Below are 24,849 nucleotides of genomic sequence, written 5' to 3' on the forward strand. Positions count from 1 at the left end.
AACCTTCTTTTACAAAGAATTTTATAACATGATACTCAATTTTATCCATTTCAAGGGATACAGAGAACACTTTTGCTTCAGACAGCTGTATAAAAAAAGCTACTTGATAGAATGACTTGCAATTTCACATGGATGCTTATGACAGATGTACCAACTTAGAAAAAAAAATCCTATGATTGCGAAAGATAGTATTTGCATTCTTGTTCAAAAAAAGGGATCCCATTTAGATATTGACTTGAAGCAACGATAATCTTTTTCTGAGCTATATATACAAGTATATTATATATTAAAAAAAAGTCCCAAACACTTTGCACTTCACTAAACTAAAAGGTGTAGTTTGCATTTCCTTATATTCATGAAGGGTGAATTTATCTAAATTATCCATAAATATAATTCGATAGGAAAGACAAATCATTTAGTTTATGAAACAGAAAATGGTCAGCACTTCAAATGGAGCCAAGCCAACTTTTCATGTTGTAATGTCAATGTGATCCTGTCTATGACTTAGCTTTGTAAGATAATTGTGATTTTTAAATAACACCATTAAAAAACCCTTTCATTATGTATGTTCAAGTATGAGGGTGGTCTAAAAATTTCTCAGCCTTGATCATAGATCACAACACTATCGGCAAGATTTTTTTTTTCTAAGTTGGTACATTTGTCCTACGCATCCATGTGAAATTGCAAGTCATTCTATCCAGTAGTTTTTTTTTATACAGCTGTCTGAAGCAAAAGTGTTCTCTGTATCCCTTGAAATGGATAAAATTGAGTATCGTGTTATAAAATCCTTTGTAAAAGAAGGTTTAACAGCAAAAGAAATTCATTTGAAGTTCATAAAAGTTTATGGGCACTTTTCTCCTTCATTTTCGACAATTAAGAAATGGGCTGCTGAGTTTAAATGTGGTCATACCAGCCTTGAAGATGATCCACATGTAACAACACCAGAAATCATTGATCATATGCACGATAGTATTGGATGACTGGTGAGTCAAAGTGCGCGAAATTGCTGAGACTATAGGCATTTCAAAAGAACGTGTAGGATATATTTTGCATGAAGAATTGTAAATGAAAGAGCTTTGTGCAAGACGGTTGCTGCGTTTCCTCGCAGCAGATCAAAACACACTGGCATGAAAATCTCTGAACAGTACTTGGAGCGTTTTAACAAGAATAAAACTGATTTTTTGCATCGATTTATTACTATGGATGAGACTTGGATTCATTATTACACACCAGAATCCAAACAGCAGTCAAAACAGTGGATAGAAGCCTGTTGTTCAATACCAAAGAAGACAAAGTTGGTTCCATCAGCAGGAAAGGCCATGGCCTTTAGCATCCCATCAGTGTTTTGGGATGCTAAAGGCATTTTGTTTATTATCTTGAAAAGGGTAAAACAATAACCGGGGAATATTATTCCGATCTCTTAACCATACTAGATGAAAAAATTCGTGAGAAAAGACCCAGTTTGCAGAAGAAAAAAATCATCTTTTATCAAGACAATGCACCTGCCCACAAAGGTGTTTTGGCAATGGGAAAATTAAGGGATCTGCACTATGAATTGTTGGAACATCCACCCTATTCCCCAGATTTGGCTCCCTCTGACTTCTATCTCTTCCCAAAACTAAAACTTCATTGCTGGTCGGTGTTTTTTTTTTTTCAAATCAAGAGATGATTGTATCTGTAGAGGTGTATTTTGCAGATCTTACTGAGAACCACTACAGGGATGGGATAATGGCACTGGAGCATTGCTGGAATAAATGTATTAGTCTTAAGGGAGATTATGTTGAAAAATAAAAATAGTTTTGAAATTATAAATTCGTTTTTTTTAATTGGGAAGCCGAGAAATTTTGAGACCACCCTCGTATATAATTACAATAAGTTAATTCATTTTACGAAATGTGAAAAAGAAAAAAGCTAATGCCAATACTACATTACAACAGCAGAGCTACTTAAGGGCATTAGAAGAATTACAGCTGGCAGTGAAACAAATGAAAATCAGTCTTGTTACATAAATGTTTTTTCGTTTAATGGCATCTCTCATTTTTATTTATAAGAATGGTGACTTGCAAGTTATGCAAAATAAAATGTTTGCGAAAATGAGAATACTTGTCTATTTATTTCAAAACAATCTGCAGATGCAGGGTGAGTAGTGCCACCCACCTATTGTCATAAATAGGAATCATTTTACATTTCTGAAATAGTAGCAAGGTATCTTTGAGAGTATGAGCCATTCTGCTGAACAGCACCCATGAAAATATCTGCAAAAGAGACATGATCTAGAAACTGATCGTCTATAAGGCAGTGGCTGAGGAGTCTGTGAGAGAAGAATCATCAACTAATTGAACTGCATTAAGATTTTTAGAAGTCTTAATTGCACCAACCCAAATAAGAGAGAAGTATTCTAAGGTTGGGTGGATTTGAAATAATTCTTTCATTTACAATTTAATGTCATAATGCCTATATATCATCACATAACTGGTTTCAGAGATTTATACATATTATAGAATGTTTTAGATTCAGAAGTTAACAGTCTCATTCTAATGGACAAAGTGTTTCCCTTTTTCTGTTAATTAATTTTAATGACATTATATATAAAAGATGTTTTTTTAATTCAACCAAAAAGTCATTTTAAAATCTGAAAGCTTTTAAAAATGAAATTTAACCCATCCCCCACAATTATGTAAACTGTTTTAAATACATTTATCTGTAAAGCTTTGTGTGTGGATTTTCAAAAGGTCTGGATGTTTAAGATCGCTTGGAACATCAAGATTACTGGTCACAGCATTATTGTGTCAGTTTAGGTTTTAACCAATACAGAATATAATCTGGATAGCTTGAATCCAGATTGTTCATCCAGTCTCATTCATTTAGTATACAAGTAGATATTTTTGACACTGGGTCAGAATTCACTAAACATGGAAGCCTCTTAATTGACTTAATCCTCAACCAGGAAAAGAATGTCAAATCTGGCTCAACTTTGTTTGCTATTATTACTGTATATACTAGGTGATGGGACAAAGTTACTGATGTGAGACAGTTATATAAAATGATAAATACCATACAGATAGCCTCTCTGTATATTGTCCAGTAGTTTGCCTTTTCATTCTTAGATATATTAACATTTGGAAAGATATCAAAACATGCTATATGATCAGTTATCACTAGGAAAAAAAAAGGCAAATTATACATGCACTAGAAGAAGTTAGGGTTATCATATGTCAGCATTTATGCAGACATGTCCACATTTTGATAATGAAAATATCTGTCCGCATACATTTTTGAAAAACTCTCGTTTTGTCTGCATTTCTGTGGGAGCATTTTAGATTTTTTTCCCCAGGCGTTTGTTTCTCTTGTGTTGGTAACATTGCTGAAACAAGAATGCAGGAGGTTGGTTATATTATAGAACAATTGAATCAATAATCAAATTGAACTGCGCTTTTAGATATCTGCACTCCTTTTTTTTTGGAACTTTTTGCTCTTTCTCGCTAGCACTGGCCTCACTGGTTGAAGAAAATGGAAAGATGGCTTCAAATCTGGGGTAAAAAAGTTTTGGTGTAATGTGGAAACACTATGTAGGTGTTTAGACTATTTGAACATGTGGATGCAACAGTTTAATGAATTTTCCTGTTTTAAGTGGCTAGGTCTTAAAAAACTCTCCTGGGAAAGTGAAGAAGAATGTATACACTTCTTGATGGAACGAGGTGTGCAAGTTGATGACAGCAAATGTTTTGACCAATTTTCCAACTTGAAGAGATTTGTTGCTTCATATGATGGAAAAGGAGTGTCAATTCAGAAAAAATGGAGTGATTACATTGAATTCTGCAAGAGTGAAGAACAGTACAATGAAATTGTAAAGATGGCTCAGTTTCTATTTGCAATTCCAGGTCACAATGCCAGTATATTGAAAGGCTCTTTTCAATAATACAAGCTCAGTGGACCAAAGGATCTGTGATAGGACTTGCTATAGTTAAATTTAATTACAAACATTTTACATGTAAAAATATGTTCAACTATTTGTGTCGAAACGAAGAACAGCTAAAGAAAATTAGGGCTAGTGAAAAATATGCATGGGCTGCAAAGTAATGTATATAATGTGATAAGTTAATTCTTTTTCATGTAGGCCTCCTCTTGTTTCATAAGACTTATGACAATTAAAATCTCATAATTTTTATGTGTTCCAATAAGCATACTCATCACATCTTCAAATCATGAAAAGCTTACAAAGGTAAAGATTTCAAACATATGTATTTATTTTTGTGTTAGATATTTGTGTCCGGAATGAGTTGGTCAGGCAATGGGGGTGTCAGCATTTTGGCATTTTAGAATATAGTAACCCTAGAAAAAGTACAACAAAACAACACTAATGGAAAGGTTGAATTTGTATGAAATAATAGTCTTCTAATCGGGGAGGAATCAAATGCAAGATAAAATCAGTTTATCAGTTAACTACAAACTATTCAAATACAACACATTATATAATCACATAAAATGTATTTATTTATTTATTACTCTACTAATTTCACTGATATTCTGAATAGCTCTTTCAGGAACAATATGGACATTAGAATGACAAGTTACTTAAGTTACTACAAATACAGTATTTGTATTAATCTAATAATTTCCATATCTATTCCTGAAGGAACTAATTTATAGTACCAGCATAACTCGAAGAAAGGTAATAAATAACATTTATGTAGTAATATAATATGCCAAATTCCACAAAGATGGACTGCAACCACAGAATTCAAAGAGCCTAATCAAATTCAACATAAAGTAACTTGCAAAATAAAATCACTGGCATTTTATTATATATGCTTATGATTTATATAAATCAAAAATATCAACTCCACAATCACTGAATTCTGAAATTTTATTGACAGTACTTCCCATAGAGTGTTAACACATAAACACTTTAAATGTACATGATTAATCAAATAAAACTTTCAAGAAAAAATGACATGCAATTGCTGTAAAACACTCCTGACTGGGACTGATATAAATACAACTGAAAAGCACTGCAGCTTATTGTTTGATGTATGTATATAGTAACTTATTGCTTACAGTGCCAGAGAAGTAAGTCACACATACACACACACACACACACACAACTGATATGCTGTAATGTTGAAGGATCATGAAATGATGAGCTTTAAAGGTCTGAGAACACTGGGGAATGTTCAAGTATGAGGAACCTTTTATACAACTACAGGAAGGGAAAAAAAAAACATTTAACAAAAAATACTTCAGAAAAATGTACAACCTGGAACAAACCTAACAACAATGAATAAAAAAAATAACAGCAGTGTTAATTGCACACATTATTTTGAAAAAAATCTTGCAAAATATGGACTAGTCGTAAATAACATTAGCATGAGGAAAATGTGCACAGCTTTACAAAATACAACACGATGCACCGTCGGTAGAAAATGTGAGAAAATGTACAGTGAAAGTAACATGCAGTGAATTCCATGGCATAATAAGTCAATTTTTTTTTCTTTTTTAAATCTTAGGATGAGATTCAATAGAAATTAATTCCATGATACCAAAAATAGTCCCATATGCTTTTCCAGATTCTTTTGCTTATATTTCAAGAAAAAACTTTTGTGAACAGTATGTATCACAGAGCACTTATAAGATATCAAATGTTACAAGAAAAAAACATTAAAAAAATACAAATGTGACCACAATTGAGTGGACAGAGATCAAATTTTAAATTACATTAATTTTTGAAAGTTACAAATTTAAACATTACATATAAACAAAATTTTACATCGTGTGAAGCAAAACATAGTTAATATACAGCTATCAAATGAAAATATTCATTGACAATAACAGCTAACAGCTTTTAAATTATGAACTTCGATCAACACACTATGTTCTATTACCAATAATAAAGTTTATGTATCAACAAGCACAAAAATCTCCAAAATCTTTAAACACAACCAGTGAGCAATGTAATGGTTACTGTTGCATCATAATCAATAAATGCCCTTTTGTTTACACAAATACTTATATATATATATATATATACACATACACACATACACATGCATATTAATGTGTGTACAACACACAAAATGATAAAGACCTTATTTTTAGTATTTCGAACACTGGAGGCATATATATATTGGATGTATGCTGACAGCATTTTTTTTTTTTTTTTAAATCCTTAGTTCTGAGTTCTGCAAGCACATTTCCATTTAACAGACAATGTGAAAGTCAAGTAACTAAGGATACTCTGTTTAAATTAAGCTCATTTGATTAAATAACTAATCTGTAGGTTTCAACATGCAACCAGTGCAAATGGGATATTTAAAAATCAAATAACTTGTATATAAAACATGCAAATATGAAATTAATGATATATTTCTATGAAGATTTAAGTTTCTGCATCACCAGGATTCCACTAATGCTTATCAAGATCATGGAATTCGCCATGTCATCAGGGAGATGAAGCCTAAAGTAGACAAGCAAAATTCTTCACTGTTAACTGTCCAGAGTATTAATAAGATTAAATAAAATTTATTAAACATCCACCACCATTTTCTTGTGAATGTCTGTGTTTCCTACAACCTGTAAGATAAAATTCACACATTTGAATTTCTATTTTTTTTTTTCCAATAATGTCAAAATATCAAGTCAGGTACACAACTGCATTAATTTATATTGATTTTTCTCAATTATGCAACCTTCAAACAATAGAGTCTTTTGGTTAAAAGTCGAACTGGTTAGGATGCTAACCAACTCCTAGAATAACACCCTGTAAATGCATGTTCTGTTTTTATAAAGAGGTGCCAGTCATACACTATGCTATAAAAATGCATTTTTTTATTTTTTATTTATTTTTTTACAGTAAGACAGTTTGAAAATACATTTTTCAGGGCCATCCAAGTGTATCACAAACCCTAATACCATCTCCCCATCCTCGATTACAGGTCTCAATTCTTGAGTAAACTTCACTATATTTTGATAAATAAAAGAAGCTATTTTTGGCCCATTCTTCCAACAAAATGAAGGAATGGCTTCAGCATTGTCACAAACAAACCATGCTATCTATTCTTGCAGTAGGATATAGTATATTATCATGTCAATTTGGTGAAACATAATTAACCATGTCAGATGCAGTAAACTGGAATCAAGGGTAATGTAATATTTTCAGGAAGGACAAAGGATACTATTAATGATATCAAATGATTTGATTCCAAATAAGGCAAAAACTCCTGAAAGCAATAATAGTAATCATGTTCGATGTAGTAATGTGTTTGAGGCTCACAGTACAAAACATATGGTGAGGCACTGCTACAGACCTGGCAGTTAGGATGCCAGGTACGATGAAATGCATTACCAAATTATTTTGATGAATACTTAATGAGTAATCATTATGAGTGGCTTAAATTATTCAAATATTGATTTGGTAGTAAGAAAACTCTCAAGAATGAAGGATGATTTACTGAGCTGTTGCAGGACAACTTTCTCAAGCAGCATATGATGTTACATTTGAATACAGCATCAAAGGAATCTCAAGTTAAGGATGTGACTGTTTTGCCACCAGTTGATGAAAGTGATCATGCCATACTGACCTGGGAAGTAGCTAAAATAGCATGTCCCAATTAAAAAATGATACATACCGGATTACAAGATTGGAAATTATGACAAACTCATTAGAATACATTTAGTCCCATGGTACCAATTACTGAATAGGAAGGATATCAGCAGTGCATAAAAAATGGTGAAAAGATGCAATATGTGAATGTGTCCCTCTAGTTCCAAGAACAAAGAAGATGACAGTTAAATAATTTTACTGTTATGCTCAAGTATACTTGCAACATGCAGAGTCGCACTGGAAGTGAAGTTTTCTTTTATAAATGGTGGTATAACATGAGATGGGAGTCAGCACAGAAACTAAGGAGTTTATTTTTCAAAACTGAGAGTTTTAGAACTTGAGTGGGAACTTTGATAACACGAACAAACTGGTTGTCTAACTTGGTACCCTGATCTCATCACGTGAATCTCTGAGATTATAGCATCCCAAAACCATGTGATCACCCCACCATAATGAACCACCCATAATGACAAATTCTTGTTCCTGAGTTTCATTTCCAAATAACTTTTATTTTCTTTGAAATAAAGAATAGTGAGCTAAACCATTTTGTCCTGCAATTTTATCCAGACATGGTACTAATGTACTATAGGTCGATTAACCAACCTCTGTGTATGGGCTCAACATTAAAAAAAAAGCTAGAAGAAAGAGAAGGAATGAAAGTGGAGGTAATTACTGAATACAGATGATATACTTGTCTCAAGCAGATGCAATCTTGACCACCTCAAATACCTGATATATACCATCAGGTACACATGATAATAATAATGTAGCTTTTTTTTATATAGTACTAGCCATGTATCGACATTTCCCCTCCAAATTAATCTATTATCTGCCAGGATGTTAGCATGGCTAGATCTTATATTTCATTCTTCTAGGAAACTTCTTATTGTATCAATCCACCTCAATCTTGGTCTTTTCTGGATTTTTTTTTTTTTTGTTGTTTTTTCTGTCACAAAAAAAGACTTGTTTGGCTAACCTTTCCTCCCCTGTTCAAGTGATCATACCACCTCTGATTAGATCTGCTAACAATGAGGAGGAAAATCGTTTTGTTTCTAACTCAGTTCTTATATCCTAATGTTAAAATGGTTTGACTATTCCCATATTTAATTTGTCACCTTCACTAAAAAGTGTGCTTAAATATTCAGGATGCAGTTGATGTTTTCAATGGTCCTAACTATTTTCATAGTCTGTCTTTTTATTGCTGGTTTTCAAACAAAATTTATTACAGCAGTTATTTAATTTAGTTACAGAATCCTGTACTGGATTTATTTAGAAGTATAACATCAACTACATAAATAAAAAGATGAAATTAACTCCATTTTGGAGACAATTGTTCACCTTTGTCTCACACACATGATTTAACAAACCACCTTTCTGCATCTCCTTCAATTCTAACTGCAAACTTAACTCATTTTTCTCAAGGAACCTCCATAGCAAAGTTGGTAGCATAGATATGAAGTTTTGATTGGAAAGATGGTTTGAATCTCATCTGTGACATGACCCTTCATCATGGTTTTTCATCCTGCAAAATAGGCCATCCAGCCAGAAGACCACAAATTTACAGTCAAAGCTTACAATTCAGATATGATTATGATAGAAACTTTTCCAAGTTTTTAAAGAAATCAAGTTATTTTGTTATGAAAGGCAAATAAAGGATGGTAATGTCATATTGTTCACATTTATCTTTGAAATATTTCTTATCCTTTTTCAAGTAAGCATGCTTATATAAATCTTACCAGGAGCACCTGTTATGGAAATTCCTCTGCAATTTTCACGTTGTTTTATTTCCCTTTTTATCAACGAGTACTACAAGTTCTACACAAATCATCTGGAGTTTGACCTTCTGAATTTGAAGCCAATGTAAAACTACTTTTACACCTCCATATCTGAGCAATTCTGGTCAAATATCTAATCCAGCTACCTTTTCACATTGGAGGTTTTTTGATGGCTTTTTTTTTCTACCATAGGTACTGACATGTACTCCTGACTGCATTCCTCTGGAATGTTATCTACCACCATGCTGTCACTGCTTGAAACTTAGCAATCTTTTAAAGTAACATCAAAGGATATGCAACTGTTCAAATAAGGACTCATGCTGCTAAGATCTATCAACCTGGTGTAGTGTTAGCAAAGTGCTGTAAGTTGTACATACACACACACAGACAGAGAGAAAAAACAGGTTCTACAAGGTAACCAAAAAGAGTTAGTACGGTTTTTGGTAGAGTTTGCTGCATTGACTTGTTTTATTTTGTAGTGGTTTACAGAGCACAATTTTTTAATGTGCATCATAAGGCACAGATATTCATCAGTCAATCAGTGCACTCTAACTTGGTGTGTACTCTTCTTCTGTGACTTTGAACGCATTTCAAATGTCATTTGAAACTGGTGTAATTCGGGCTTGTTTGCTTTAAACTCTGAAGGCTTCAGAAGTGTCCCGTAAGATATGTGTGGTATTTGGAAAAGATATCGTAGCAGAATGTACTATGCGGAAATGGCTGAAAAAATTTATTTCTGGTGATGAATCACTTGAAGATACACTACATTCAGGAAGACCTTCCATTATTGATAACAAATAATTACATGCCGCTGTTGAAAATAATTCAAGATTAACATGTCAAGAACTTTCACAAATGTTTAACACAAGCAGTGAAACAATTAGTTACACTTGCATCAACTGAGAAAATCATATAAGCTAAGTTAAATGGGTCCCACATGCATTTATCAGATGACAAACTTCACATGCTGTCGATTTGTTCTTCACTTCTTTCACGTCATAACTAGCCATTTGTGATGAAAAATGGATCTTGTATTCTAAAAGAAAGCAACCTTATCATTGACTGTCACCAAACAATCCAGCACCTACACTTCAAAGGCACTGCTTCATCTCCAGAAGACTAACCTTTGTGTATGGTGGAGTGAAACCGGTATTGTCCACTACTAGTTTCTCGCTGCAGGCCAAACAATTACGGCCTAGATCTATTTGAAACTCAAGCATGTGTAGGATGCATTACTTCAAACAGCCAGGACTAGTTAATCAGAAGAAAGGAAACCTCATACTGCAAAACTTACCTGTGAGATTTGTGCTTTAGGATGGGAGATACTCTCTCATCCTCCATATTCTTCTGACATTTTTCTAAGCGATTATCACCTTTTTTTGGTGCTAGACAATCACATTCGAAATAATCAGTTCTGCAATAAAAACAGAATGAAGCGGAGGTTGCTGGGTCCATTACTTCTAAAGACAAAGCGTTTTATAAAAGCAGAATTTACAAACTTGTATCTCATATAACAGTTACAGATAACAGATAAATTTGGAGGAAAATTGTTGATAGGAAGTTAGTAATGATGTAAATTTTCCATGTAGTACTATCATAATATTCTGTACCCCCCCCCCTTGAGGGTACATGTCAGGAATTTAATGATGGTGTGACATCCTTGGACTACTTGTATACAGAAATATGACTTCTGCATTACTTCTGGGTCTAGCTCCCAGCGATGAGACCTCAATAAAGGTCTAAACTGATCTGGGCCTTTCCCATAAAACATAGCATTATACTTGTCTGTAAGGATATGTGCATTGCATTATGGGATACTAAGGAAATTGACTTGAAGTCATTAGCCTCTATGGTCTCTTGACAAGGCTACTTTGGCACCACTTCTATCCTTCCATGTTTCTGCTTTTCACACATCCACATAGCACTATTAGACAAGCAAGAGGAATCATCTCCCACTATACCAAAGGAAGCATGCAATGAACTGCATGCCTTCATTGGTCTTTTGCAAAGCACATACTAGCCCATTCTTAACAGCATGGTTACCAACCAGTTTTCTGGTTCTGATATCCTCCAGTTGTTCTCAAAGTTTGGGTTCAAGAATTAATATTCATCTTATATAAAATTTACAATCTTTCAATATATCTATCCTCCAGCATGAAAGCAAGTCTATATGTTCAGCTAATTCCAAAGAATGAAGTCATTACCTATCAACAAGGGTGGTCTAAAAAGTTCTGGGCTTCGACCATAGATGGCAACACTATTGGCAAGGTTTTTTTTTCTAAGTTGGTACATCTGTCATAAGCATCCATGTAAAATTGCAAATCATTCTATAGTTTGCTTTATATGGCTATCTGAATCAAAAGTTTTGTCTGTATCCCTCAAAATGGATAAAATTGTGATTATAAAATTCTTTGTAGAAAAAGATTTAACGCCAAAGGAAATTCATTCGAAGTTCATAAAAATTTATGGGCACTCTTCTCCTTTATTTTCGACAATTAAGAAATGGGCTGCTGAGTTTAAACATGGCCATACCAGCCTTGAAGATGATCCACGTGAAGGACGTCCAAAAAGTGTACCAATACCAGAAATCATTGATCAAGTGCATGAGATGGTATTGGATGACCGGCCAGTCAAAGTGCATGAAATTGCTGAGACTATAGGCATTTCAATAGAACGTGTAGGATATATTTTGCATGAAGAATTGCATATGAAAAAGCTGTGCAAGAAGAGGGGCATTTTGCAGATCTTACTGAGAACCATTACAGGGACGGGATAATGAAGCTGGAGCATCACTGGAATAAATGTATTAGTCTTTATAAGGGAGATTTTGTTGAAAAATAAAAATAATGTTTAAATTCTAAATTTGTATTTTCATTGTTAGGCCAAGAACTTTTCAGACCACCCTTGTAACTGACCCCACCAATTAATTAGTGTGCACCAGAAATATGGATTTTACAACTCTTGCTCCACAGTAGATCTCCTAACCAATATGACCCATTTGACCCATTTTTGGATACAAGCTGTGTAATGGTTTGCACAGAAAAAATGTGATTATTCTTGACTACAGGACATTTGACCAAGGTATGGCATACACGTATACTCACCAAACTACCATCTTATGGCTTGTCTCTGCCTTTTGTAATTTGGTTGCTAATTTTCTTTAGTCTTTCAATATGCAGTGGATGTGTCTTATAATTCTAATATTGGAATACCATTAGTCTTGTACTTTTGCCTGCACTCTTCACAGCTTTATTTTTGCTAATCTCAAATCTTATGACTTATCCAGAGTTCTGATGTCTGTAAACTCAATTCTGATTCATTTCACAAACCTTACAGTGCTGATGAAATATTTCACCAAGCTTCAAGATTTCCAATGGCTTATATAATGATCTTGCCATTCCAGTGAAAACTCATAATCCCACTAAATTCGCTGCTACAAAAACAGTCCAGTCTAATTTCTTATAAGAAACTTATATTAGTGTAAGCAAAGTGAGGAATTGAAGTATTTGTCAGGTCGTGAGATAGTTATGGTTGAAGAAAGCCAGAATGTGAGTGAAAATAGTGCCGTGATAGGGAATTGCGATGTTGTACAAGATGGCAATGAGAGCGGTGATCAAAGAGAGAGTGAAAGCAACTATACAGAGAGAGAAAATGGTTTAAATGATGAAAAAAAAATGAGGAATTATTTGTATGGAGTGAGATCGCTAGGTTGCGTGCAGTGATACAAAATGCGCAGCGGCAATTAGAGCACCTGCAAAACTCTTTCCAGAGTGCCTCGGCTAACAGAAATAAACAAGTGTTTGAAAGGAAAAATAAGAGTAAGAGTGGGGGAGTTTCTGAAATCAAGGAAAGAGTGTTGTATGGTGACTCATTATTAAGAGGAGCGATAGATGGGAGTTTAACTAAAATTGTACTTACCGGGTGCGAAGTTTAAGGATGTAAGTGAGAGTATTAGAGCGCAAAAACAGAGGATGAAAGAATTGATAGTTATGGCGGGTACGAATGAATTGAAAGGAGATAAATTTTTTATGAGGACTTGCAAGTATTGTTAAAGGTAGCGAAAGAAAAGAGTGACAGAGTTAGGATGGCGAGTCTGTTGCCGTGGTATGACAAAGGAGTTTAGAAGGAGGGCCATAATCGCAAATGACTTCATGCGTGGGTTATGCAGATGGTGTGTTGTGGAATTCGTGGACGTGTGGAATGAGTCTGATAGGCGAAAGAATTTATACAAGATGGATGGCCTGCATTTGAATGGATTTGGTGTGCGGAGAGTGGAAAAAGTGTTGCTGAATGAAGTGAAAATGGATGTGCAGAACCAGGGAAACTAGAACTACCAAGGAGGGGGGGCAGAAGTGGATATGCAGACATCAGTGAGACAGTTGAGTGTAAGAATGTATATAATGTACCCGAGCCAGTACTAAGGACAAGATATTTGAATGGGATAGTTAGAATAACACATCAAGATAGGGGTGGGACAAAGGGACCTCTGCATTTCATGTATACTAATGCCAGGAGTATTAGGAACAAGAAGGAAGAATTTTTGGCCTTGATTGGCTCTTCCTGGCCACAGTTATTGGCATTAGTGAAACATGGCTGACAGAAGATGATATAGTTAGTGGGATAGAATGTGTAGGTTATAGTGTGTTTAGGAGCAACAGAGAGAATAAAATGGGGGGGGGGAGTGTTATTGATGATAGTTGATGAACTGCAGCCAAGGAGAATTGAAGTTATATCGCAGGATAGTGAAAAGAGCTCATTTAAGGGTATTTGGTGTGAGATTCAAACTGGCAGAACAAAATATACAGTTGGGTGTTGCTATAGACCAGGTGATGGAATAGATGGTGGAGATAGTATGCATAAACAAATTGATGAAATGAGTGGAAAGAGGGTAATTATTATGGGGGATTTCAACTATGGTAACACTGATTGGAAGGAGGAGAGGACATGTGAGGAAGGAAATGGATTTTATTCAATTATTAAGGGATAACTATCTGAGACAGCATGTAATTGAAAATACTAGAGGTGTGAGAGTACTTGACCTGGTAATAGCATCTGAGAATTTGATAATGAATATGACCATGTTGCCACCTATTGGTGAGAGTGATCATAAGGTGGTGGGAGGTGCTAAGGTGTGGAATTTTCGATTAAGACAGGGTATATGTGGAATTACCATGCTGGCAAGTATGACAAGCTTAGGAGATTGCTTGAATCAGTGCCATGGCATGTATAACTGCAAGGGCTGGATGTCGATAGAGCATGGAAAGTGGTCAACGAGGATATGCAATCAGCCATAACCTGAGGAGGTTATGGCTGATTGTATACCTAGGGTCTGAATAGTAAAACAATTATGGGTTAAATCAAAGGCTTGAAATGTGGAAAAGCAGCAGGAGTAGATGATATTAGATCAGAAATGCTTAAGTATGGTGGTATAAGAGTCTTACAGTGGCTGCACTGCATAGTTCAGAAAGCCTGGACAGAGGGACGAATTCCCAATGATTGGAGTAGAGCTCTCATAGTACCCATATATAAAAAGGGAAATAAAACTGAATATGAGAATTACAGAGGTATTTCCCTACTGAGTGTTCCTGGCAAGATCTATGCAAGTATACTTGAGAAACGGTTGAGAAGAATTGTGGAAGAAAAGCTTAGTGAAAAACAAGCTGGATTCAGGCCAAATAGAGGCTGTCAGGATCAGATCTTCACTTTACGACAAATAGTCGAGAAAGCATGGGAATATAACAAAGATCTGCATTTAAGTTTTGTCGATTTGGAAAAGGCATATGACAAGGTGCCAACAGAGATGCTATTCAATATGCTACAGTTATATGGTGTCAATGGGGCATTATATCAAGCAATACTTAGTCTTTATTTGAGTTGTAAGTCAGCAGTTAGAATTGAAAGAAGTACAGGAAGATGGTTTAATGTTAAATCTGGTGTGAGACAAGGATGTACATTATTCCCTCTGTTATTCATTATCTTTATGGATCACGTTATGAAGGAAAGTGGTATTAAACATGATATCAAAATTAGAGATGTTAATGTCAGCTCTTTGCTTTATGCGTACGATGTTATACTTCTAAATAAATCTGCTACAAGTCTGCAAGAATCCTTGACCAAATTGAATAACTGTTGTAATAATTATGGTCAGCAATAAAAAGACAAAGACAACGAAAATAGTCAGAATCATTGAAAATGTAAACTGCGTTGTGAACGGAGAACCTGTGGAACAAGTAAAACATTTCAGCTACTTAGGCACAATTTTTAGTGAAGATGGTAAATTAAATATGGAAATAGTCAATAGAATCAACAAAGCTGGTATGGTAGGAAGTCAATTGAATAAATTCATATGGAATAAGAGAGAAATTAGTCGGTATACTAAATTAGCTGTATATAAGACAGTGTTCAAACCAATTATGGATCTGAGAGCTGGGTCAGAAGTAAAACACTTGACCAAAGACTAGAGACCACAGATATGAGAGTCCTGAGAATAATTATAGGCGTGAACAGATGACATCAATGGCAATATCATATTAAAAACGAGGATATTAGGAAAGAACTTGACATTGTCAGCATCCAGGAAAGCGTTAGCAGCGCTAATCTCAGGTGGTATGGTCACTTAAACAGAATGGGTGAAGAAAGATTAGCAAAACAAGTGTTCTCTGCCAGGTTGGCAGCAAAACGACCCAGAGGAAGGCCAAGATATAGGTGGATTGATACGGTACAAATTGCCTTAGACGATAGAAATATAAGATCTGATAACGTTGGAGTCTTGAGAAGTATAAGACTGATTGCGAGGAAAATTGTAGATAGGAAGTTAGTAATGATGTAATTTTTTTCATGTAGTACTATCATATCATGTACACCCTTGAGGGTACATGGCAGGAATTTGATGATGATGATGGATGAATAACACCATTAAGCTTGTGCTGCAAAAAAAGAAACAACCGTGGATGGAATTTAAAGAAAGAGGTGACCTGCAGGCACACAAACAGTATAAATTGCAGGCCAGAGGGGTAATGAGTGCGGTAAAAAAGAGCAAAAGCAGATTATGAAAGGAAACTAGCTATGCAAGCTAAAGAGAATCCCAAACAGTTCTTTCAATATGCTGCAAGCAAAAAAAAATCTGTACATAGCAAAATGATTTTAAGGAATGACAATGGTAAGGAGGTCACTGAATCAGTCGATATAGTGGAATTACTGAGCAAGCACTTTGCAACAGTATATCATCCAGGTGGTGACATTGAAAAAATGAAGGAACCAATAGTTTATACGGGAATTCTGATGAATGAAGTGGAGGTGAATAGTCTATTACAGAACCTTAATGTGAATACATCTGTGGGATTGGATGGTATACCAGCACGGATCTTACGTGAAGCGGCTAAAGTATTATCAGTGCCCTTGACCATGTTGTTTAATCTGAGTCTCGGGTCTGGTTTAGTCCCGAAAGTGTGGAAAGAGGGGAAAATAGTTCCACTGCATAAAGTAGGATCCAAGACTACTGTTGCAAATTACCGACCGATCAGCATATCAGGAGTCATTGTCAAGGTCTTGGAGAAAGTAGTCAAGGGAAAAATACAGGAATAGATTGATGATAATGAAATATTGTATGGGAGGACAGCATAGCTTTGTGAAGGATAGATCATGCCTCAGTAACTTGCTCAAGTTTTATAACACAGTGACGGCTGAACTGGATAAGGGTAATGGGTTTACAGTGATATTGCTGGACCTGGCTAAGGCATTTGACAGGTTACCACATGAAATTCTAATCCGTAAACTACAACATATGGGAATGGATATAAGGTTGGTGAGATGAATAGGTGGGTGGTTGATTGAGAAATATCAGAGAGTAGTTTATTCAGGAGTAGAGTCCAAAAGATGGCCTGTGACTAGTGGTGTGCCACAGGGTTCTGTTCTTGGACCACTGCTGTTTAATTTGTTCATTAACGATATAGGGAACGATCTAAGAGGAGTTCATTTGTTTGCTGATGATGCAAAGTTGGGTAGGGCGATAGTGAATGCAGAAGATGTCAAAATCTTGTAGGATGACTTGGATAGATTGGAGTTCTGGGCTAAGGAGAATGGATGTCAATTTAATGTGACAAAATGTAAGGTTATGCATTTTGTGGTGAAAAGATTAGCAGCAGTATACCACATTGGTGGAATTGTACTTCAGGAGATTGATGAGGCCAGGGACTTAGGAATGTTGGTGAATAGGGAGATGAAGTTTAGGGGGCACATTGCAAAAGTGGCTAAATCAGCTCATCAACTCACTTGGATGTTGAAAAATACTTTGACAAGCAGAGACAAGCAAGTTATTGTACCTCTGTTCAGAGTCTTGATAAGACCTCATCTCGACTACTGTGCCCGGATTTGGTCACCTAGGTTTCTTCTTGATGGGGAGGAGGTGGAGAGGATCCGGAGGCGAGTGACCAAGATAATAGCAGGTCTATGGAATGAACCTTATGAGAACAGGTTGAAGATTTGTGGGTTACAGAAATTAGTTGACAGGTGGAAAAGGGGAGATATGATTGAGACATACAAATTGCTAAAGGGTTTCTACAGGATTAATTCAGAGGATATTTTTGAGATCATGACTGGTGGTGGAAGAACTAGAGGACACCTATGGAAGCTGGGAAAGAGTGTGGTTAGCAAGGGTGTTAGAGCTGGGTTCTTTACTTTTAGAGTGGTAAATGAGTGGAATAAGCTGCCAGAGTCTGTTGTGGGCGCTATGACGGTGAGCTAGTTCAAGGCAAGGTATGATAAATACTGTGAGAATGTCGTATATTTGTGTGGACATGATGTTTAGGGCCTCCCTCAATGAGTCTAAGGACTCCCTGGAGTCGCCCGTAATAATAATAATAATAATAAAAAAAACTTCACATAATTTCCCCTTAATTTTGATAATACTCAGAACTCCAGTCAAGATCAAATTTTCTTTCTTGGGCTGACTTACACTTCTACTATGCTTAGAATTCATACTCTCTTTCTTTCTCTCTCACACACAACACACACACAATTTCTCACAGATGTATTCACAGGTATCGGTACACAATAAATAACGGAAAAAACTCACATAGAAAGATTATTTATTAGTATAATTTTCGCCTGTGTGTCACAGACATCCTCAGTACATTAAGCTCAAAATTAAACACTAACTGACAATTCCAAAAAGCGCCACCTAAGTAGCTGGTGTAAGATAACTAAAAAGGTCAATAACTTTCCTAAAAAAAAAAAAAAAAAAAAAAAAAAAAAAAAAAAAAAAAAATTAATATAATAAAAAGTTAGGAAAGATTAGCTGATTTGTAAAGTACTATTGTTACACCTGATATCTTGAGAATATAATATCCTCAGTTATCATGGTGTAACATGAAAAATAAATAACATAAATAAAAAAAAAATCCTGCATAAAAGGAATAATTTAATTAATAAAATATTCTTGCATCCAGTATAAATTGAGTAAAATGTAAAGGTCTATTGTTTAGTTAAGATAACAAAAGAAAAGAACGTATTAAGATATATCATGCCTAAACAAGGAATTTGTATTAAATAAGTAGCTAACTAAGAATTAATATAGTAATGCGATTAAGAATGAAAGAGTTAAGTGCAAAAGTAGAAAAGAATGAGTCATGAAATACGCTATGTGAGAGGCTACGGATTAAGCATTAAGTAGAATTCTGAGAAAAGGTTTGAAAGGGGGTTAAGATAGAGGCTAACAAGAGAAATAACGGAATATCGCTTAGGGTCTATACCCGGATAGAAACTTTGTTACGAGTTGCCGATCAAAATGACGTATGGCGGCAAAATGCTACCCAATTGGTAGACAGACGAAAAACAAGAAGGAGGCGGGAGAAAGAAGTAAGAAAGGACGCCGTTAGGGGAGCAGCTATAAAAGGGTTGGTAACCCCCCTCGAGGCTTTTCGAAGGGTAGGCTCTTTTGGTTTTTGGAGAAGACGTTTAGATAGTCAAGGAGGCTTGAGGCCTTTTTGCCTTTTGCCAGTGGAGAAGAAACGTTTGGATAGTCGCGGTGGTTTTAGTTTGGTTTTCTAGTGGATTTCATGGTGTTCCTGAGTGGAGAGATATGGCTTATATCCTCATGCCACAACAAGGAATCGAAGGTGAGCGGGAAAGCTATTCCCGTATTCCTATGTAGAAAGCGAAATATACCATAGAGTCATAGGAAGCTGTGAAAATATCGATGTCCTCGTTTCGGATAGTACAGCCGACGGCGCAGGTGTTTATATAGCCCTGAATTGCAAGAAGTTATGCAAGGCCCGTAAGTGAAGCTAAAAAAAGGTATTGTGAATTTTGTCTTACGTTTACTAGAAGTTGTTTGTAATAGGTACCCTTGTCATAATACGGAACTGTTAAAGTGATTAGGGAGAAATTATAATAGGACTTTAGAATTTGATAGAGAGTGTTAAAAGTAAGCTAGCTAGTGTTGATAATTTGTGAATAATTAATTGTCCTAAGAATCTTGAGTGCCTACTATATTGTAAAAGGAGTTAATGACATAGTTGTGTGTTAATGAAGTAAATGGTTTTGTTAATATTGTGTTTGATTAGTGTGAATTGAGTAATCAAGTAGCCTGAGGAATTTGAATGCCTAGTGTGATGTGTAGAGAATCGGAATTATCATAAATATGTGCTAGAGTAGTTAATGATTTTGTTAGTGTACTTGAAGTTGAATAATCTAATAGTGTGTGGTAATCTAATTTGTCCATGTTAAGTGAATTCATGTTTTGTATGAAATTTTGTGGCCGCATGATCGTAGTAACTTTTGTCGAATCATAGCCCAACTACTTGTATTAAGCTAATTTTAGTTTGTAAGTAATTTAGTTGAGTATTTTGATATGTACCATGTTTAGAGAAATAATAAACCTTTTGTTTAATGATAAAAAAAGTTGTCTGATATTGCTAATCCAATGCACCGCTTAAAAACATTCGAGCCTAATCACGCGGGGAATTAATGTTAAGAAACGGGAAGTTTAAGGAATTAATGTTGAGTAACAAGAAATAGTGTCACGACTGCAATAGTTACACTTTCAGATATTTGAGTTCTTTTTCTCTGTTTATGTATAAAATATCCTAAACTAAATATCCCAAAGGGTGCAGTTAAAATACAAATACTAGGGATACTACGGGGAACAATAACTCAGATGTTAGTATAAATTTTGGTGATATCTAGAGAGTAGAAGTTAGAAGAATATAGACAAAGAGGAATATATAAAAGACAAACAAAAATCGTAGAATGGGACATAACACTATCTGCCATAAAGGGGACAGACGTAAGCCGTCGGATCTGTTTAAGTTAGGAGAATGAAGTAGAGTTTCACATGTTTCTTTATAAAGGCGTTCCATGAGAAACTGACTTTTGTGAAGAACTCTTGTCTTTCTCCAATGAACTCTGTGTCTAGTGAAGATGGCATGTTCAGAAAGTCCAGACTTTTCAGGTTTAAAGTATTCAATATAAGATTGGTGTTCTTCTAGCCCAGCGCTTCCCAAACTGTGGGCTGCGGCCCCCTTGGGGGCCGTAGGTTTAGCTGAGGGGGGGCCATGAAATAATGAAAACAAATTTAAAATGTTTTAAGACTAAGTAGATTTTTTTTATTTTAAAAGAAACGTATTTAACTTTTATTATTTCTTTTTTGTTATTTTTTATATTTTAATGGAAAAATCCACACATTGGTGTTGGTTCACAAACTTTGCTTCCTGAGTATTTCGGCGCTTAATGAATATTAGTAAATATTGTTTATTCATGTTTCATTTCAAAGCAGTGGTTAATTATATTTACTTCGAATGCTCTCCAGGGAAGCTTCAAATCTTCCTGTCCCTTTCATCACCGGTTCGTAATCAGGGACTGTTGATATCGACTTTATATACATATCAAAACTTGTTTTATATTATCACTGTCATCCGAGCTAGTTTTCTGTTACCAATAAAAGTTTTGCATATACTTCACACATGAAAAAATGCTTAAACAAGTTCATGTGGGGAGATAGTAACTCCCTTGCAGTGGTAAACAACACGCCCTCCCTAACAGCCACTATACTGCAGAGGCAATAAAAACAAGTACTTTTATTATGCCAGTGAATGAGGTATGAGGAGACTGCGTAATATATTTCTCAACAAACAGTGCAATTAGAGACAACTGGGATAAAAACACACTAATTAATGAATCACATGTCCCCTCATACAGAAACTATGCTGTATGGACTGAAACAAAACCATATGTTGCATGGACAAACACAGAGTCTAACTAAAAACTATTGTTATTAATTAGATGTGTGTGAGTTCGATTTCCCAAGGCAGCAATAAAATTCAACCGAACGTGTTAAAATTCGTAAAAGTGTTAAAACTAAGTAATATATATATATATATATATATATATATATATATATAATGAATGTTATGGCAGTTTCACATATGGAATTCGGTTGAAGAGAGTTAGCATTTCAACTCAATTGTCAGCTATGCTTTTATCTTTCGGTTGCGTGATCTTTTGTTAATACCGCACCAATCACATGCACATCTTAATAACCTGCCTTTGGCGGCTGTTTCGCGTTAGGCTTAATTACCGTAAAGGGAGAAAAGTCACAAAAGAGAAAAATGTTCTTGGTCTGGGGATTCCCTTATTCAGGTAATATTCACTAATTTCATGTTATGAGTCTGTGGTGTGCCAGTATCGGTAAGTGGTGATATTATTTGATCGATTCTATGTTAAAAAATTTAACCCTGAGATGGATAAGTGGCTGATAAAAAATAAAAAAAAAATCCCGCGAACAATCAGAAGAAGCAGAAACAGATTCAAAAAAAAAGGACAGTATTTCATATTTTACCAGAACAGCCTGCATCGTCTTCAGAACCAAACGGTAAGAGGCAAAAAATGTAATATATGCATTTGATTTTTGCAATATTCGCTGTGTATGTTTTGTATTGAATATAAATACAATAAATATTATAATAATATATGTCTCTATTACGATTTTTTTTCGAGGGGGGCCGTGAAATATTTTAATTTTTGCAAAGGGAGCCCTGACATCTAAAAGTTTGTGAAGCACTGTTCTAGCCGAATAGAGGCAGATCTTCCCGTTTGTCCGAAATAAGATAATCCACAAGAGCACGGAATCTGGTAGACACCTGGATGATTAAGATGTGGAAGCTTGTCCTTAGGAGAAGTGAGAAAGGTGGAGATTTTTCTAAACGGTCGAAACGCAACAAAAATATTCAGTGGTTTTAAAACTTTTGCTATATGTTCACTGATGCCTTGTACATAAGGGATAGTAATGCACATTATTTCTTCTGTGTTTGAAGAGGAAGACATATTAAAACTACTCAAAGGTCTTTTAATGAAGCAATTCTTATAACCATTAGATAGAAAGGAAGAAGTTATGTATTGTAGTTCTTTCTGTAAAAGATCGTCTGTAGAACAAAAGGAGTGGGCCCGATGAACCAGTGTTTTAATAGTTCCTGCCTTTTGACTGGGATGGTGATGAGATTCCGCATGGATATAATGGCCTGTATGAGTCTTCTTTCTATAAACTGAGAAATGTAGGTTACCATCTGGTTGGCGAAGAATTAGAAGATCTAAAAAGGCTAACTGCTTATTTGATTCTATTTCTAGGGTAAACTTAATCCTAGGATGAAATGTGTTTAACTTTGAGAAATTGTTGAAGTTCATCAGAAGAGCCATTCCATACAGCAAAAATGTCATCGACATATCTGAACCAATGCGTAGGTCTGGGAGAAATATTGTCAAAGATACGTTGTTCAAAATGTTCCAAAAAGAAATTGGAGATAGCAGGAGAAAGAGGATTACCCATTGCTGTTCCTTCAATTTGTTGATACAACTTATTTTTAAAGGAAAAATAACCAGAATTTATTACAAAATCAAATACGTTTACAATGTCCGAAGGAAATTCCTGTTGTAGTAATTCAATACTTTCCGAAAGAGGCACATTTGTAAATAAAGAAACAACATCTAAACTGATCATAATATTCATTAAATTTCTCCTCATCTGTTTAAACTTTGGATTTCAAAAATAAAATTTCAGATCTTCATTTGGATGTTTCTGATATTATGATCAGTTTAGATGTTGTTTAGATGTTGCAGTTTAGATGTTGCAATAAACTTCCTGGCTTCCTAGTTAGTCACTCGTTCATGTTCACGTGTGTCATCCTCATTACTTTCCATGCCTTCCGGGATCTTTAGGTGTTTTGTTGCAATTTGTTCAACAATAGTACCCTCATTATCTTCATTTTAATATTGAAGGCTATTGTTAATGCATAAAAACTCTTCATGGTTTCTGAAGTGTTCCAAAATGATTTCATTTTCAATCATATCTGCCATTTCCTGGTCTGAATTTTTAAAGTCACAAGGAGCAAAACAGTTTTGAATTGTTCTGCTGCTTATTTCTCTTTAACTATCTGCATCAAATTGTACTGTAAAATGTTAACCATTATGCTAATTTCTTGCTGTTGAAGATGACGTCATTAAATTTTCAATTGTTTCAAGGATATAGCGTACCAATCTTCTGCGATACAATGTCTTCAAATTTTTTGATTCCCATGTCCAATGGCTATACCAGGGGATGTGGTGTTAGCAGGAAGAAAATCAAGTTGAATGTTTTTCAAACAATCTAATTGAGGATGTGCTGCACATCCAGAACAGGAAAATTTTTCTTGAATTTCGTTGCAATTCTGCATCCCAGCCCATTAGCCATTCCTGAAAAATAACAGAAGTCATTCATGCATTCATGTTGGCATAATACAGAACTGGAAAACTGTCCATTCTAAGTCCTTTCAAGCATCGAGGCTTGACGCTTTTTCCAATAACAAACAGCTTCCATTTGTCACTTCGACATGTTACAGCAGCATGACACAGTAATGTGATCCACTGTTTTTTTTTTTTTTTTTTTTTTTAAACCTGACAATGCTGCAAGTTTATAGCTCATGGAACTGTCTCGTGTGGCACGGTAAAATAGACCTGTTTCGTTAGCATCACAGATTTCACCAGGACTAAACTTCGGCAGTATTTTGGGTAGTTGATTTCCACTGTTCAGTGCTCACAGTATCAGCACCATTCTTCTCACCATGTGCCTTCTTAAATTTTATTTTGCACCTGGTTTTCCATCGCATAACCAATCATCTGTAGTTTTAAAGCTCACATTGCCCAGCTAACTCTTCTGATTTGTTTTTTAATATTTAACCATTAACACATGCCTCGTTCAGTTACAATAGACAATCATTGATTGAGAGCCTCTCAACATCTGGATCCTTGCCTTCTCACTTCCTTTTTTGGGATTTTCCCTACTGTCCATCGTGTGATGCCCATTCTTCTCACAATTTGTTTTGCTTGCCTAACAAACATACAATTGTAGATTTTGGAACACCAGTTATCTCTGTCAACTGACAATGACTGGTGTCAGATGGTTGGCTTTTTATTTTGTGAAGATGATTTTATCTGCTAACGTTAGAT

The 24,849-nt window shown here is 35.1% G+C and overlaps 1 protein-coding gene across 1 annotated transcript in view; it reads right to left on the minus strand.

Moving 5' to 3' along the window:
* Positions 1-4,848: 4,848 nt before the first annotated feature.
* The window catches only part of LOC150101440 (calcineurin subunit B type 2), a 76,371-nt gene continuing 56,370 nt past the window's right edge, over positions 4,849-24,849 (minus strand). The window contains exon 6 of the mRNA XM_090400973.1: positions 4,849-6,570. Coding sequence (XP_090257099.1) covers positions 6,523-6,570 — 48 coding nt within the window. The 3' untranslated portion in view covers positions 4,849-6,522. The remainder of the gene's footprint in view (positions 6,571-24,849) is intronic.

The sequence above is a fragment of the Typopeltis vanoorti genome, chromosome 11, assembly GCF_054136105.1.
Source record: "Typopeltis vanoorti isolate ZY-2024b chromosome 11, IOZ_Tvanoo_1.0, whole genome shotgun sequence".
Classification (NCBI taxonomy): domain Eukaryota; kingdom Metazoa; phylum Arthropoda; class Arachnida; order Uropygi; family Thelyphonidae; genus Typopeltis; species Typopeltis vanoorti.